This window comes from Meleagris gallopavo, chromosome 1 (genome assembly GCF_905368555.1).
Source record: "Meleagris gallopavo chromosome 1, MGAL_WU_HG_1.1, whole genome shotgun sequence".
NCBI classification, from domain to species: domain Eukaryota; kingdom Metazoa; phylum Chordata; class Aves; order Galliformes; family Phasianidae; genus Meleagris; species Meleagris gallopavo.
In genome coordinates, this window is record NC_139404.1 from 32,558,805 (window position 1) to 32,577,553 (window position 18,749).

General features: G+C 42.1%; 1 protein-coding gene across 3 annotated transcripts in view; it reads left to right on the forward strand.

Moving 5' to 3' along the window:
• The first annotated feature begins 8,781 nt into the window (after nt 1–8,781).
• MON2 (MON2 regulator of endosome-to-Golgi trafficking) overlaps nt 8,782–18,749 on the forward strand; it is a 71,008-nt gene continuing 61,040 nt past the window's right edge. For 2 of the 3 annotated variants that reach the window (XM_085220267.1, XM_085220279.1), the window contains exon 1: nt 8,783–9,030. In XM_085220267.1, the coding sequence (XP_085076393.1) occupies nt 8,920–9,030 (111 nt within the window). In that variant the 5' untranslated portion in view covers nt 8,783–8,919. Of the gene's footprint in view, nt 9,031–18,749 lie in introns of all 3 variants that reach the window. The other variant, XM_085220273.1, reaches the window with a different exon arrangement.

An 18,749-nucleotide genomic window follows, 5' to 3' on the forward strand; every position in this document is an offset into this window, starting at 1 on the left:
CAGCCTGGTCTGGTGGTTGGTGACCCTGCACATAGCAGCGGGGTTGAAACGGGATGATCACTGTGGTCCTTTTCAACCCTGGCTATTCTGTGAATCTGTGATATGATATGACTATCAGTCCATGCAAGTTTTCATCTCTTAGACATTCAAAAAGCAGCAACTCAAAAGCAAATACACTCATGCACAAACATTTGTAGGACAGAAACATCGAGACACATCTTTCAGGACTCTGCTGGGATTGTCAGTAATGGCACTTTGATTTTCACATCTTTCCTTTTAAAAAAATCTCTGCCATCATTACGTTCCTGGCTACTGACACCATGTGAATGCTTTTGTTGTCCACTATAAATCATTGATATACTCAATACATTTTATTCTTTGGATTCTCCATTGAAAAAAAGAACCTCATGCTTCAAACTAACTCAGTTCTCTTCTGGACAAGAGCGATGGAAATGTTTTGATGACATGTAATAATAATATTTGGATTTCCAACGCTTATAACGACAGTCAACAAATGGGATGGAGACAATAGCTGTTTGATCATAAAACATTGATTCTGAATTGTTTTGGTTAAGTTGCTTTTATACAGTTTGAGGGAATCAGACATACGTTGATTTTTGGTGTCGGAAATAACGCCCTTGATGTTGTCTTCAGGAAATGTAACCTTAGACACTTCTGCAATATTTTTGAAATAAGTTCATTAGGAGATAAAGAAATTTTTAGAACTACCCACTGTGTGTACTACACAGATGTGGGAAGCATATTCTCTCTGCAGTCTTCTGATTTCTGTTTGGTTGACATCGTGCTCATCTGAAAGTATCATTTAGAGTCCTCATTCTTATGATGCAAATTAATCCCTTAATATCGAGTGTGATAGATTATAATATCTCAGTTTTCCCAGTGGCATTTGGCCAATTATTAGAATGTGACTAATATGATATTCCTTCCTTGAAAGAAGAAGCCCACACAGGAATATCAACCGAATGTAACCCATAAAATCTTCCCAAAAAGTTATATGAACAAATGTACAGTTAAAAAGAAATCAAAGCAGACTTAAAATTTAAATTTACGTACTCCATTCATGAACAAACATATCCAGCAACCCGATGGAAGCAAAAAAAAAAAAACAAAAACAGAGAATCACTGGGATTGGAAGGGACCTCTGGAGATCATCAAGTCCAACCCCTGGCTAAGCAAAGGAATGGTACAGAACTGTGAATGTATAGAAAAACAATGAATCAGAGCTAAGACAGAGGCAGGAATATAGAAAGGCCTGTACAGCACAAAATACAGAAGAAGAAAATGAATGTAATGACGAAGTAGCTTAGAATGCTAATAGGTGAAGGCACGGTGTTTCAAATACATTCTGAAAAAAAAAAAAAAAAAGCAGCATCCTATGAATAAAAAAAGCAAGTACAGCAGGAGCCACTAACAGGCAACCAAATAGGGAAAGAAAACAAAAGTAACTTCATTCCTAGGAATGGATTTAACTTCTTACTGAAACCACTAAAAAGAAAAAAACCTACAGGCAATTCTATCACATAATGAGGATTTTTTTTTAAGTTAGTAACAGAAGAGCCACGTTATGTGACATGAGTCCTCAGTCATTACCTAGAAAACTACAGTTTATATGTCCAAGCACAGGATAATTTTGAAGAACAGGTTAACAAAAGAAGGCCACCAATGTGTTGAAGGGGAAAAAAAAATCCAATGTTAAATTCTCAGAGATGCCATAAGTCCGTTAGCAGGGCTGGGCCTGGCCCTCTCTTGACTTTGTCTCTCACTCTGTATGACATTCAAGCCCACCAAATATCTGTATCCTGCTTGCCAAAGAGTGGCCATGCTGATCAGGAGCGCAGCCATTTTGTGAGGAATTCGTCAATACTCAGTATATATTAAGCACTTATTTTGAACTTACCATAGGTACACATACTTGAATACAAACATTTCTGTTTGCACATGACCCAGGACAGAAGCCTCCTATGAGATAACCCTGCTTTATTTGGAATACATATTCACACATGGAATTGGTCTGTGTACGCATTTTACTACAAAGGCTGCATTCAGCTGTTCATGACTGGATTTCTTTGGATGTCTTCCAATTCCCTGAGAAGTATGTTCATTCTGTTCGTCTGCTTTGACTCAATCTGAGACATAAAACTTCTTTCAGATGCTGCTTATAAGTACAACCACACAGCAGCCACACAAATATTTACACAAAGGGCAAAGTCCTTCCAGTGAAATGTGTAGAAGGGACTGTTTTAAAAGGCCTACACTCTTCCTAAAACAACAAAGATGAGCACAACTGAAAAGGTAAATCAACGCCTCTGTATCAAAACCTCTTCATCAAGATCTCTTCTGTGAGGAATCTCTGACCCTGCAGGTTTACAGAAAGAACTGCCTGTAAACTACCCAAGTGGTCACACTGTAATCAGCTTTGATAAGAGTCGTGCACTCAGCAGCATAGGGCCATGCTGGGTTCTGTGGGCCATGCCAGCAGCAGAATGCCCATGTAGAGTGCTGGCCTCCATACCACCTGGGGGAGTACATCTATTTGCATAAACACATTTTCTGTATTTGTAGATTCTGCTGCAACATTGGCTACATACACAGAAGACACCCCTAACACAAAAGACGCAACACTCCATTCAGTAGATGAGAACCTTCCTTTGGGAACAGCATCACCCTGCAGCCCCAGGGCTGCAATCTGGACTGATTTTCTTTAAGGATTCACCAAAGCCTGAGGAGACAGTGGCTTTTCATCTCCGCTAGAGCAGCCCCAAAAAATTATTTTTACACAGGGGAACACTCTTCTGCTCTCAGGTGTTGCTCTGTGATTAGTAGATCGCCTGTAGGCTACAAGGCATCTGGAAACATTCCTATACTTCTCACACGTACAACCTGAAAAAGAGATAAAAAGGAAATGATTAAAAAGACGTAGGGAGACTTCTGGAAAATTGATGTGAGAGCAGCAATGTAAACAGACTGCAGCACGATGTGTATTTCTGACATGTTTATGTTGTGCGCCCTGCAGTTAGGGTGAGATACTTGGGAGACTGTGCCAGAGAGCGCAGCTGAACCCCCGTCCCGTGCAAGAGGCCTGGATCAAATAACACTGCTAGAACCACGATTATTTTTGCTTCAGCAGATCTGTGCCTTCATGTATGCACTGAAATTCCTGACAATGGACATGCAGGTTGCGGTGAGTTCTGATTAGAAGTGCAATATCACTGAACTTTCCGAAGAAACATGAGAATATACCATGTTACATTGCCTGCTAAGGAAAACTCACAGGCACTACCTGAATAAATAACAGTCCAGATACAATGTAAATAAGGTAGGGACAGGCTCGGTTTAGCACACGGAATAGGTTTATTTCCCAGGCCGGCCACATACCTCCTGTGTGAGCTTGAAAAGTTATTTAATCTATTCTGACTCATCCTCAGTTGCCAGTGCGAAGAGTATGGGTGCTGCTCAAAGATTTTCTGACTATCAGATATCTGTTTGTCTGTTGTCACACTGTGAGCTCTAAGGCAGCAATAAATTAATTCAAGCAGTGGACAGCAGTTCTTTCTCAGAAAAGATTTTATCAGGTTCAGTCGGATTCAATTACCAGTGCTCAAAAGGGCAATGCAAACAAACAAACAAAAAAAAATGAAAAAAAAACAAAACCAAAACAAACAAACAAACAAAACCCACCACCACCAAAACCTAACAACCCAAGCTTTGAAAATCACTTTGGACAACAGTCAAACAAGAAAAGTTAAAAAACAGCTTTGCTGGCTGGTGACAGAGGAGGCATGAAAACATCTATGCCTCCAGCTGAGAATTGTGTATAGGACCTGAAGCAATGGTGCTGCAACTTAATAGGGAATCTAATCATCTAATTATCTAATGCATGTCATAGGTCTACAATTCTGGGCATCCCTACTTAACATTTTTGTTAACGTTCTTAAAGATAATGTAACATAATTGCTGATAGTTTGCAGATGATGAAGAGGACAAGTCACCGGCAGACAACTGGGATTGCTCTGTTAGTTGACTAAGCAAAATAAAATGTGTTACATGCAAATGTTCAAACAAAACTTCTACTACTCTGTAAATACATGCTCATATCTGTGCAAAAATAAACACAACCTAAATGTACAAGAAGGGGAGTTCATTCACTTTATTTTAATTTATAATCTAAATTTGCCTTTTGATACCAGTATCTGTGTTCAATCTACTATGAGGCAAAATTTTCTTCATCTTAACTCTTAATTCTACTGTTCCAAAAGCACTAGACTTGTATATAAAGACCTTTACCAGACTACACAACTTATGACATTTAATATCTTGAAGATTGCTTAGTAGTATGTATAGATTTGTAGTAGTTACAGAAGTATACAGGAGGATGGGTAAAATAAACCCAGAGGAAAGACTACAATTCTATTCATCAGCATGAGGACACTTTCATTGCCTCAGTGAATCCAGGTTTTCCCTCTACGCTGTGGCAAGTATCCTGGTTTTATCAGTATTCCATATCATAACATCATGTGGCAGGCACGTTAACTCTGTTCTTGTATTCAAAATCTGAATCTGTATACCTCTACTAAGATGGATTGAAACTAGAAGTAGACACCTGAAATTAATACAGCTGAGCGCTATTCCATCCTTAATCAAATCAAAAGGCCTGATGCATGTCACTTGGAATGAATATGAACAGTGGTTCTGAGAGGTAATTGAATGAATCACAAGAGGTCTCATGAGCATTTCTGTTGGTAATTAGGGCAATAGAGCTATGGGGAATGATTTCAATCACCCACTGCCCATCGCAACATATAATTTAATAACAAAACAAGCAACAAGATAATAATTACAGCACAACACCAGGTTTGCCTGAAAGCCAACAAGCATTTTCAATATGCTAGTCAAAAACGTGCTCTTAGAGTTGTCCACACATCTGCTCCACTTTCTGATTCATAAGTGACCTGGAAATGAAATAAAGGCATTAAAAGCAGGTCAAGATAGGCAAGCATTTTTACCTGTGGTTAGAAGCATGTGCATAGTAGCAATTGCAAAGATACGCTACTACCGTAAGTCACCCTCACACCTGATTAAGCATCACTCGAGATTCCTGACTAGTTTAGTTTAACCACTCTGTTTTAACCTAAGTAATACATCTTCTGTTCTTACAGAAAGCGTACAACAGAATAAAGATATGCTAAAGAGACATGTCTGAGATTCAGGAACTGTACAGCTCCCATGTTTGGTATTCAGCAGGTCCGAAGGAGGTTACAATTCTGCAGACACTTACATGATTCACCTTCAAACCCGTGAGTATTTGGCTGGCTACACTGAGCAGACAGTGTCAAAGCAGTAGGTGAAATGATACGTATGACAAATGTCAATGATAAAAAGTGAAAGAGTGCAAGTAGAACACATTTTAACCTAAGTTACTGAGATTTAAATGTCAAACACACAATGGCCCTCACAGAAGATATGCAGGAGACTGCACTTAACCTGAAAAAAAACTCTTTTATTAATAGATCTGTTGCTTATTTTAGTCATTTTATGCTCAATTTCCTGAATGACAATAGGTCTCCATAAATTCACAAGTGCTCTACTTGATACAGAAGTGTCACAAGGTATAAGTAGCAAGTGTGATATTAAAAAGTCCTAATAATCTCAGTTTAGGAAGCAGTAAGCATTTCCCAGAATATGTTATCATAGTATTTTTTAATGAACAATTCTACATTCCAACACTATGAATTGGGCTATTACAACTGTACATCCAATTTTTGTTTGACATAGTTAGAAGAGAGTGCTGTTAATTCGCAGAGAGGACAGCAGACAGCTAAAAGCTAAATAGAATGCAACATAACATACAACTAGCGAGCGACAGTAAAAATCTGTCATGGATCTCAACAGACCAAAAAACTCCAAATTCTACAATGTAATGAGAAAATTACTTTAAGAACCAAGTATGTTAATCTTTTTTGCTTGTGCAAGTTGTAACATATGGTCCTTTCTTTCCTGGTCTGCAACTCTGAGCACTGACCAGTAAAAAGGGCAGAACATCAGCCAGAAGTTTTTATTTCCTTCAAAAGTAAGGCTTTTATTTGTGAGGAAGAACGAAAAATCAACAGCTGTGGTTTTGATCAAAGAAAATGTAATCTGTCTTTCATATAAATTCTTGAACAGGCATTCGCAATTTAAAAGCAGTCCCCCACCTAACATGGATGTTTGCAGTACTTGTTTTGTTAGGCAAAACAAGAAAGCCTGCAGGAGATAACTGTGCACCTGCAATCTATGACATAATAACTTGCTTCCTTTAAATGAAATTAATCTCAACTCTTTCTACGTGTCTCACAGTTGTTCACAAGGAAATATGGCAGCAGGACATCACTCTGACTATAGGGTATAAGAACAGCTTTAACTCAAGATGTCACATTCAAACAAATTCTACCCAAAATACTTAGTCCCTTTTTGTGAGAAAGGCAGTGTTACAAGACAGTTTCCTGACCCTCACTGCACAACAAAGAGCAGTCCTTTTACTTGAGGTAGGTGCTTACCAATATGCCCACAGCTACCTGTGTCCAGCACACCATATAAAACAGACAAGTGGAGAAGCCCAAACAACAAAAAGGAAGTGAGCAATCAAAGCTTACCTAAGAAATACCTACACACAGTTGTCAATTGCCTTAATTGATTTCCTTTTCCTCAGTCTCCCAGCAATCCATCCAAGTTTCTCACTAAAGTATTTGGATTGAACTGCCAGTTGCCACTGAGACTGAACACCAAAATGCAATTGCTTCTGAAAATCCTTAGCAAAACGCTTACTGGTTAAGCAAATAAATAGCACTACAGAAGAAAACTTCCTTTTCTTTGTATTTAAACATAAAAATCGAAGTCCTTGAGAATACATCACAAAATGCATTTTGAATCTCAAAAAATGTTGTAGACTCCAGGCTTGTCTTCACTGAACATTGAACGGGTGATACCCTGACCTCGTCACATGAGGACGCAGCCTCTGACTCTGACCACCTGATTTAATTGTGCTAACGTTTCCTTCATTTTTAAAAGGTCACATTCATTTATCCAGCACTGCCACGTTAACAGTCAGTGATTTGAAAATTATGTAAAAATAAAGACATTAAAATAAGTTATTTATAAAGCAATCCTTCACTTCTTGCTTCTTAAAGCAAACCTAAGCGTTTACGTTGACAGATAAGGGCGCTGACTAAAAGTAGCAAAGCTGTGCCACGGGCAACCTCTATGCCACATGATATGCAGTGTGTGTTACATGACAATTTATTTTTCTTTTGTCATTAAAAGACACACACAAAAGGTGAAAAACAATCTTCATAGAATCATTGAACGGCTTGTGTTGGAAGGGACCTGAAGGATCACCTAGTCCCAACCCCCTGCTACAAGCAAGGTCACCAGTTGCTGGATCGAACACTAGATCAGGCTGCCCAGTGCAGCAACCAGCTCGGCCTTGAACATCTCCAGGGACAGGGCATCCACAATCTCTCTGGGCAGCCTGTGCCAGCACCTCACCACTCTCACCACTCTCTCTGTGAAAAACTTCCCCCAAATCTCCCCTCTTTTAAACTATTTCCCCTTGTCCTATCACTATCTACCCCATGTAAAGAGTCGATTTCCCTCTTGTTTATAATCTCTCCTAAAAGATTGGAGGGCCTCAATGGGATCTTCCTGCAGCCTTCTCTTCTTCAGACTGAAATAGCCCAGCTCCTTCAGCCTATCTTCGCTGAAGTGCTCCAGCACTCCTACCATCCTCATGGCCCTCCTCTGGACCCATTCCAACAGCACCACATCCTTCCTGTGCTGGGGGCCTCCAGATGTGGCCTCACCAGGGCAGAGCAGATGAGGACAATTCCCCCCCAGCCCTGCTGGCCACCCCTCTTTTGATGCAACCCAAGACACAGTTGGCCTTCTGGGCTGCAAGCACACACTGCTGGCTCGTGTCTGGTTTTTTGTCCATCAGGACCCCCAAATCGTTCTCTGCAGGGCTGCTCTCAAGGAGTTCTTCTCCCAGTCTGTACTCATACCTGGGACTGCCCTGACCCAAATGCAACTCTTTGCACTTGGCCTCATTGAACCTCATCACGTTCAACTGGGCCCACCTTCTAAGTTTGTCCAGGTCCTTCTAGCTGGATCCCTTCCTCCGGCCACCATCAACTCAGCTCAGTGTCACCTGCAAACCTACTGAGGGTGCACCCGACCCCATCATTTATGCCAATCTTAGAACATTCTCTGAATAAAACAGAAGGTCTGAAAAAACTCCTTTTTTATTTTTTTCAAGGTTCTCAAGACAAAAACGACAGACTACAGAAAGGGGGGAGAGGGGAACAAAAGTTTTAATCTCGCAGGAGCACCGGTCGGCGGGCACTGTGAGGAGAGACGCACAGTGAACGGTTATTGCAGCAAGGATCAACACCTCCGGGAGACGTCAGCGGCTGGGATGGCGTCCTGCAGAGAGCAGCCCAGGACAGCGCTTAGCCTGCGTGGCACCGCCTGACGTTACCCGGGGAGTGCTCAAACCGTGCTGCGCGCACCCCCGCGCCCCTAAAAGCCAGACAGCAGCCCAAAGCCGCGACCCTTTAGCACCTCCTGCCCGCACTGCTCTCCGCTGCAAGCTCGGGAGAGGCCCCTCCGCAGCAGGAGGAGGCCGCGCGGCTCTGGAGGCTCCCCGCGGCCGCTCCGCCCGCCCCCGGCCGTGCGGCTGACGCGCGGCGCCCGGCATTGTGGGAGCGGGGGGGGCGGCGGCGGCGACCCGGGGAGGGCGGGCAGTGGGGAGGGAGGGAAGGGGCCGCGGCTGACGGGTTCCGGTCGGGCGCGGACGTGTCGGCCGGGGCCGCGGAGCCGGAGGCGCTGCCCCTGCCCCGTCGGAACAGCGCCCGGCTCGGCGCCGCCATGTCCGGCACCAGCAGCCCCGAAGCCGTGAAGAAACTGCTGGAAAACATGCAGGGAGACCTGCGGGGCCTGAGCCTGGAGTGCAGGAAAAAATTTCCTCCCGTCAAGGAGGTGAGGAGCGGCCGGGCCGCGGCGCCGCTTCAGAGGGACGTCTCTCGGTGCGGGGCCCGGAGGGAGCCGGGTGAGGGCGGCGGGGCGAGCGGACCCGGGGAGGCGGCGTTCCCCGCACCGCGGAGCGGCGCTGCGGCCGCGGGTCGGCCGGGACGGCTCGGGTCCTGCGGCCCCTGTCAGCGCCGAGCTCACGGAGCTCCCCGGCGGTGTTAAGGCGGCTGAAGTTTAGCGCCGGCTCGGTGCCGGCGCAGTGCTGTCGCCCGCGGAGATCGCGTGAGCGGAGAGAGACGGCCCCACTCCGGCACGGCCCCGCTGGGGAGCGGCGGCTCTGCGTCCCGCCGCGGGCTGCTGTGCCTTGTGCAGGCGGCTGGTGCTGCGGCTGAGCCTCAGCAAGCCTGGCAGACAGAAGTTGATTTCTTCTTCCTCCTCAAAAATTCCGTTCATAAACGTGTGTTGGTAGCACCGTTTCTGTATTTCTTCAAATCCTACTTTGCTCTAAACGCTACCGGTGAGTTCAGTAATCTTAATTGCAGAATCATAGAATATCCCGCGCTGGAAGGGGCCCGAAGGGACCGTCGGCTCCAACTTCTGGCCCCACACAGTGCTACCCAAAATTCAAACCCCGTGTCTGAGAGCAATGTCTAAATGCTCTTCAATCTCTGGCATCCCGGGGCTGTACCTGGGAGTGTGGCATTACTTCAAGTTAGAGACAACGTTTCTGATTTTCCTGCAGTTAAAGGACACAACTCTGTTGTGTTTCTCTGGTGCGTGTTACATAGTTTAGTTTAACTTTTTCCCCATTGCAACTTGTTGTTTTGAATAATGTTTCTTCTACACAACAGTGGAAGGGAAAAAGTAGTGATGTATTAACTCGGAGTAAGCTGTAGAACCAGACGAGTACCTGGGAAATATGAAGAAGATTGTCAGTTTGGAAGAAAGTAATTATGCGTGTACTATGGCATTAGTTCCAATTAAGCGATAGCATATTTAATGTCATATAAAGCATTGTGTGCTTGAGCAGGTGAACTGAAGTGATTGTGCTTGAAAGGCATGAAGGCACCTGCAGCAGTGTGTTACCTGTCACTGCAGGTTGTGGAGGAGTGTTGGTGTATTTTGAGAAATGGTGTAAATCGTACAAGAACAACAAGTGGCTGCAGTCAGTAGAAGTGAAGTAGATCTCTGTTTTGGGGGAGGTCAGGGTGCAGCTTCCATGCTCTCCTGTGGTACTGTGTGACTCCAGGTGGGCTGTCTGGCATCTGAACGAGCTTTCAGCTGTGATAGTGTTCAGTCTCTTCAAGATCCACGAAGGGGATGTGCAATGCAATTATTAAGTCAGTGTTTTTAATGATGCTGCATTACATTTGCCATGCTGAAGGTTTGAATAACCTCTGTATGTGCAGTGCTTGCTTCGTGCAGAGCGTGTTAGCCATACTCCCGTGCGAGTCTGACTTCTGTGTTCTCTTTTACATTTCCACTGCGATTTGCATAGCTCACCTTGTTACTGAAGTGCTTTGGATGAAGTTGTTCATAGTTGTCAAGAGTTTGAATAGTTGTGCTTCTGGAACAGCAGTGAAAGGTGTTTCTGGAGAGGACTCCTGCTGGGGCTGTGGCCTCAAAGAGTTCTGGGGTGAGCAGCAGCAGGGGCTGAGCAGGACGCGTGACACAGCTGCAGGAAATGATCTTATTTCCTTGCTGCTGGAAGCTTTTTTTTCTTCCCCTGATTCTGAAGGAAGCAAGTATTCTTCTTTACTCTCAAATAGCAGCTGCTAGACAGGTATTTTAATTACATGCATTTGTTCTAGTTGTGATTGGATTTGGCTGGAGCCATCAGAGGAGTGGCATGTTCTTCTGGATGTCTGGGAGCAGCACCAGCTTTTTGAACTATCATAGGATTTTTGAAATATGTTTTTGTTACTTCATAATCTCACCTTATTTTTCACTCTTACAACACTGTTCTCATCACCACCATCTCCAGTATAACTTACGAGCTTACTTTGCAGCTTCTTTGCAACTTCCTAAAACTTCTGTGTAACTTTGTGAAGTTACTGTACTGTGATGGGCCTACTGAGAAGTTTTAATTTTGTTTTGATATTAATACTGTTAAAATCCTGCAAAATGCATTTAGCTGATAGTTTTGCTGCTGAGGCAAATAGTAGTATGGTTCTCAATTATGCTTGTTGCTCAAAAGATTTACTTCAACAAGTCATTTTTAATCAGTACTACCCTTAGAAAGTGCTGCAATCAGACAAGTTGTCTCTTTAATTAAAAAGGGGTTTAATTCTCACTTTGTAATGGTGCTTCTAATGCTTATGTTCTTAAGAACTAATTCCATACTTGTTTGCTAGGTACATTGAGACCAAAACTGTATTAAATGGTTCTTGGAGCAGATGATGGGTAGAGTAGGTGACACAAAGGAGGAGCTTCATCTGATTTTGGGGATACCAACAGGAGCAGAGCAGCTGGCTGTCTGGTGTGGTCTGTGGGGTTCATGATGATTACATGGCAAACTTTCTTTTCCCCAGTTATCACTTCGTTTATAACTAAGAAATAATAAAATATATTTTTGGCCCCTGAGCAATCCACACCTCATCTTTATGTGATAAAAAAGCTCATGAGTAGAACCGTTTCTTTTCCTCAGTGATTCATTCACTGCATTGTAAAATGGGAGCTCCTGGAGCAATCCCTGGGTTTGAAATTGTGCTGCTGGCAGTATCTGGGGATTTAGTAATGGGCCAATCTTACTTCTCAGGAGTGCAGAAAATACCAATTACTAATTAATTTCAGACCCACATGTGTTTGTTACTGGGTGTTCTCATTTTTTTTCATGTTGGATAGGTGTATAAATCCTTCGTGTGCTTCCTCAGATTGGCCCTGACTGCAGATGTATGCTCAGCATGTGTGTTACCAAAGTGTGATTATAGTGGCTGTGTCTATCATGTGCCAAATTAATATTTCACATATACAAGTAATGACACAGCTGAAAAATTGCATTCCTATTTTCACAATATATTTCCATTTCCTAGTTACGGAAGAAGACATCAGCCTGAGATGTGACAGAAGCTCTCAGGGCACTTGTGAATTAAACAGTATCCTTGGAGTTTGAAATTACAGAGGATGAAGCAGTCTGGAGTATCAGCATCGGTCGTGCCTGTGTTATCTCTAGTAATCTGACATTTCTGCCAGGCAACAGCAGTTGGCTATTATTGGCTATTATTCCCTTGTTTTTAATATGCTGGGCTCTAAACTTTGCTCCCTGTTAGAGCATTGTAACACTTAATTTCTGACTGGGTGAATTGTATGGGACACACAGGCCTTTATTTTACTTTAACCTGTGAGCGACTGGGGCTCAGTGTGCAGTGCAGGTGTGTGGGAGGCGGGCAGCACTCCCTTTGGCCTAGCTTGTGCTGTCAGCCCGGAGGATTTAGAGGAAGTGCTTCCTCTCTGATTGTTCAACAGCAAACCCTTAATTGGATCTTTTTAACTGAAGCAAGAGTTTTGTCTTATCGCAAAATTGAAAATACTTTTGTATGCCAAAAAGGCTACCTTCTAATTGCTGGATGATAACACTGCAATGACTGATATCTGAGCTGGATAGATGGCTTCACTGGGCAAGAAGTGTTAGAAATATGATGGAAAATATTTGTATTTAGCAGAAGTAATGCAACTGAAAGGGAGAACATAAGCATACCCACAAAGTTTTACTCAGTCTGAAGCCCAGATTTGTTTCAGTGGTGTGTAACTCCGTGTTGTTCATGCAGATGCAGCCAAACCATCTCAGCTTTATGAGCAAGCCTGTAGTCTGTAGGCCGAAGTGGGTTGGTTTGTTTCAAATGGCTGTAGAAGTGAACCGAGCTTGAAAAAACACAGCAAAAAATATTTCTGATTCAGCTCTGCACGGTTGGAGACACTTGTGGTAGGAGAAGGGAAGGGGTGGCACTGAATGCAGGGTGGGGTGGGCTTGGCAGGGCTCAGGGCTGGTGCGGGCAGGAGCTGCCTCCTGCTGAGCGCTCCTGTGGTGATGCATGTGGTGGCGGCTATGTGTTTTAGGGTGTTTGCTGCTGGGGTGATTTGGAAGTGTAGGTCTGGGAAAGGAGTAATGTTCAACTACGTCAGCCTTACATGGCTGTTCAGAGGAGATGAAGTTGTGTTGTTGTTTTTTTTTTTTTTCTCCTTAGCTCTGAGTTCTTTGGTGCACTAAAGTGCTCTCTGGGGACTTCTGAAGGGTAGCGTTTGATATCCTGTCTGTACTGGTTCTCTCTCAGACCTGTGTTTGAATCAGAGCAGAATTTCTTTTGTTTAACTATTTATTGAGTTGTGTATGCCTTTGGCATACTGAAATATTTTTGATATTGTCAATTGATTGTATCTAGGAAAAATAATACAATCCAATTTTGATTCTTGTTTTCCTTCTCTTATAAGTAACTACTTGCAGACAAGCACTCTTATTACGTTCTTTGAGGAGAAATTAAATCATCTACGTTTGTGCAGCCTTTGGATAAAACAAACATTTGTTAGACTTGTTTAATTGCAGTAGAAGTGATGTGGGCTAGCTGGGCAAAGAGATGGGCTTTTTGCTTTCTGAGAGGCTGTGTTCTATGAACACAGGTTTTGTTCACATGGCTCGTCCTTGGCAGTCCTGCCTGCACAAAGAGCCACATACAGCTCTGTTCTCTGGGTTGAATCACTCTGGTTTTAGGGGGAAGTGCTGGTACTGAACGTATCAAAGGGCTGATATCAAAGCATTAGTTCAGAAGCCTGCCTTCTGGGTAACTGTATGAAAGCACGTGAGGACATGCTGCGAAATGTAAATACATGCTAAAAAGATGCAAAACAGTTAATTAGCTTTTTACATTGAAGAGATCTTCAGGATTCCTATTGCAACTGTAAGGAACAGTTTTTTTTTTTAAAAAAAGAAAAAGCTAATATTCAAGTATTAAAAATTGGCTTATTCCATAACGGTAACTATTTCAGAAAGTTTGTTAAATGCAGTGTAGTACACACCTAAGCTAAGAAAGGGCATGGTATGCTGAAATGCCATGTGATTTGGTCACTTGAGTCCCTGGATGTATTCCTAGCATTGATGGATTTTCAAAAGTTCTGTGTTCATGCTGCTCTTGCAGTAAAAAGACAAGAGCCAAATGGAACTGGCGAAGAACAAATCTTTGTGCATAGACCATTTCCTGTAGGAGTAACAAAATGTGGAGCCTTCTGCATTATTTGTCTATTAAAATGAGTTAAATAGTTCTGAAGCTGTAGTGTAACCTTTGGTAAGCTTCCCAGGTTGATCAATTTTCAGGTTTTCTCAGTAATGTTTCAGTAGGGTGTAAAGACCTTAGTTTTTTGTTTGCTTTAATGGGTATTCACTTACACTATTTCAAATACTGTTTAGCTGATTTGTAAAATGCTTATTGTCAAAATTGAGCGGCTTACACTTGACCATGCATCTCGTGTGTGTGACTGAAGATTATTCTGTAGTTTTCTTTGATTGCCAGTAGCAGAGCTGATCACTTGAAACAGGCAAGGCTATTTTCTACAGTTCTTCTGTAATTCCTGAGCTTTTCCAGTTGCCATGTCTGGAGCTCGTGCCAAGCATCATGTTTGGAATCTATTAATTTTGGAGTGTTTTTATTCAATATTGATCCATGTACAGTAATATTTTTTTCAAAATTACTTTAGCAGTTGTGCTGTTGCATTTCTAGAGGAGTGTTGTCTATACAAATAGTTCTATTTTTAAGACTTAATTCTAAACTTCATGTCATCTTTTCAGTCTTTGATAAGAAACACCGTATTTTCAAGAATGGCTGACAGTATGATTATAGACCTGATTTCTCCATCATAAAACACTTTATAACTGAATGAATGGAAAAAAAAAAACAAAAAAAACCAGTATTTTCTGTACCTCAGTCTATCTGTAAACTTCTCATGGTAGGCTTCAGAATAAGATTAAGGTGCTGAACTTCGGGTATCTTCATTGATCTTGCAGGATCAGTTCATTCTGGAGATAGGACTGATGGAGCAGATAGCCAGGGAATTGTTTTAGTCCATTACCAACACACCTATTGAAATACATCCGTAGAATCATAGAATCACAAGGTTGCAAAGGACCTCCAAGATCGTCTAATCCAACTGTCAAATGGATGGCTACATTAATGTCTTTTATCTTGGCTTCCAGCTGCTGGTCCAGAACATAGGTCTTCTGTCTGCATGTAGTAGTCTCAGATACAGAGTTTCAGGCTTCGATACCTGCAGAGAGCTCCTGCTAGTGGGTCAGATTAATGCTCCTTAATTCTTAAAGCCTCTCCTCAAACTGTCTTCAGTGCGATGGGAGTTCAGATACATAAATTTGTGCGTCTTGATCTTTTATTGAATCCCTGTCTACCTCCCATGGCTTCCTGAAAATTATACAGGAAACCTGTAGCAGAAATTCTTGTCAACTCAAGATCCAGCTTGTATCCACCAGCCTGCCTGGCCCTTGGTGAAAAGAAACAACATTCAGCAAAGAGCTGTTACTGCCAGAGGCCTATAGTCTGACTAAGTGACTGCACCCAGTGCTTGTACCAGTGCCTCAGAAGCATCCTACCCCAGTTTGTTTGGATCAACAAGCTGAAGGCAAAATTAAAATCTGCAGCTTTGAAGCAGATTTTTATGTAGATTGATGATCATTGTGACAAAAGTACGTAATTTCAAGTCATTTATAATCAGTTGTGTTGTACTTGATGGATCACTCAGAAATGTGTCAATGCTTGATGCAGGCTATGTCAGGGTGTCCATGTGCTGTATATAGATACATAAATATAATTTATTGAAATATATAATACAAAAATATATCCTGATTCTATTTACTGTGCAGGAGAGAAGTATAACTTGAAAATTTGTCACCAACTGGCTGTGTTTTTTCTGTATCAAGTCTTGATTTTTTTTTTTTTTTGCCTGTATCATTGTTGAATGCTACTCATTCTGATTTGCTCCATTGATTTGTATGTGATGGTTTTCCAGCTGAGGTGTAGTGTTTTGATTGTCAAATGAAAACTCTTGATATAAAATGTTTGCACTGCATTATCCTACCTCTACATTCATGTCAAGTGAGGTACCTCCAAAGGTATCAGCACAGAAGCAATTAACTGGCATCTCTCCTGGCATTATTGATGAGTAACCTTCAGGATTCTGAACTGTCAGCTTGCAGTATCTGCAGCCAGTTTCAGAAGGTTTATGGATCAGAGGAGTCATGCCTCCAGTCAAGTGAAATAGCACTTTTAACATCAGGGAAAATACTATGGTTTCACTGTAGCTGGAAATCATAGAATTATAGAATCTCCAAGGTTGGAAAAGACCCACAGGATCACCCAGTCCAACCATCCACCAATCACCAACAGCTCTTTCTCTAAACCATGTCCCTCAATACAATATCCAAATGTTCCTTGAATACCTCCAGGGTCGGTGATTCCACCACTTCCCTGGGCAGCCCGTTCCAGTGCCTGAAAAATAATAATAAAATAAATAAATAAAATAAATATAAAAAATAAAACGTGCAATATCATATCTTGAATTGGTCAAGAAAATTTAAAGCAGGTTCAGCTAGCGCTACTATTTTTCCTCAGCATGGAGCCCCTGTAATTGGGAATGGCACCATCCTTGCGTACAGTCAAGTCCAGCAGGAATTAGTTTGGTGTCTTCTAATATAGTCCCTGTTCTTGGGGTTAGAAATGTGAATTAATTGTTTCCTCTATTAGTAGATAATGATACAGTGTAAAAGCAAATGAGTTTTGTTTGTGTCTCGGGCGAAACTGTTTTGTATGTGAATAGAGGCTGACCATCTGTTTGTAATTTCTTGTCTTTAAATGCTAAGTAAAGGTACATGAACTTTTAAAGTGGAGAGTATAGTATTTCTTTTGATTATTATTTTTAAATAGAGCTGTTTGGCAATTCACATAAATCACAAATTCCAAACATAAAGCTGAAAAACTGTAGCTGCTGCTGCTTTTGGATGGAAGGTTTTATGATAGTGAAAGTGGTTTACTGAAATTAAATATTCAGTTTGTTGGAAAACTAATACTATTTTAGTGTGATTGCTGAGATTCTGTGGCAGAAAAATTAAATTGTAGGAGTTATTTTTAGAAGTGTTTTGAAAGGAGAGTTATTGTTTTCTCTGCTTTGTCTTATACGTAACTCCAGGAAGGCATATACATGTGAGCAGTGATTGCAACCAGGTTCACGTTCTCTGCAGCCTCCCATCAGATAGCTGTAGGCATTAACAAGCTCTGCTCTTAGTCTTCTTCAGGTTGAACAAGTGCAGCTCTGCAGCTCTTGCATCATCTCCAACCCTGCTCATCACCCCTCCTCGTGGTCTTAGTGGACTCTGGCTTTATCACATCAACTCAGTCTCTGCTTTACACTAGTGAGCTTGAAGCTACTCTTGTGAGAATGTTGCTGGAGTAGAGTGTGCAAAAGGCATAAGACTCCCTTACCTTGGCTTGCTGGCTACACTTGTACTAATACAGCCCAGCTGTTCCTATCAGCTTGTTTAGGTTCCTCTGAATAAAAATCCACCTGTGTATTGTGCAGTACCCCAAATTTGATATTTGTCTGTAGGCTTTATGCTATTACCTGGGCTGCTAATAAAGATGTCAAATGCAATTAGCCCCACTGCCCGTCCCTGAAGAGAAACATTAGTAACTTGTCACCAGCTGGGCTTCATAATACTTGCAATTATTCTTTGAGCTGACAGTCTAGCCAATCATCAGCTCACTTTATTGTCTGCTGGTCCACACCTCACCGATTTGACTGTAAGGGGGCTTATACTGTACCACAGAGAATGGCATCAAAGGCTTTGCTATAGTCAAGGCATACAGTATGTGCTGCTTTCCCATTACCTGGCCATAAGATCATTGTAGAAGGCGATGGTCAGCTCGTGCTAAACACGTGTTGGTTGTTCCTGGTCACTTTCTTGTCCTGCCTGTGACTAGAAATGACTTGCTGGAGGACTTGTCCCATAACCTCAACCAGCAGTTGATGTGGAAATCTGTCTGTTATTCCTTGGTTTCCTTCGAGATTTCCCTGGTGCTTACCACTTCCTAGTCCGTTAAATAACCTTCCTCCGTTGCCTTGACCCTAATCAGTGGTGGTTTGTAGGCTTGTATGTGTCTGGTTGGCTTAAGTACTAAACTCACATACTCTGAAACTGCTTCTGCAGGTGGTGGCACATTTCCAGAAGCTCTGCTGGGAACTTTGTTCCAAGCCAGGAGAATGTGATCAAGCTCTAATCCAAGTACATTAAATCATTGAATACAATAATTCCCTGTGAGTACAAAGTGCTGTCAGTCAGAACTAGCATTTCACCAGTTTAAATCATAGATAGAATGAGTATATATAAAAGAGAAGGGTCTGAGTAGGGATTGTACTCCCGAGGAGAAGGATAAGAATACAGAAGGAAACTACAGTGCTTTTTTGCACAGATATGGTACACTTGAGTGCTTTCATGATGCTGATTTACTGTGTGAGTTTTTGTGGGTGTGCCTTTTCTAAATAATAGTTTTGCAGTGCAGTAATGGTCCAGAATGTACTTTTGCAAAGCAAGCCAGAATAACATTGAATTGAGACAGTACTTTAGCCAGGAGAATCTCTTAGCTAATCTGTTGGATGTAGAGTTAGTGTTACAGTGAGAGAGGCAAATAATTACAGACAGAAAGAAATTGCTCCTTTTTTTCATATAATAGATGTGA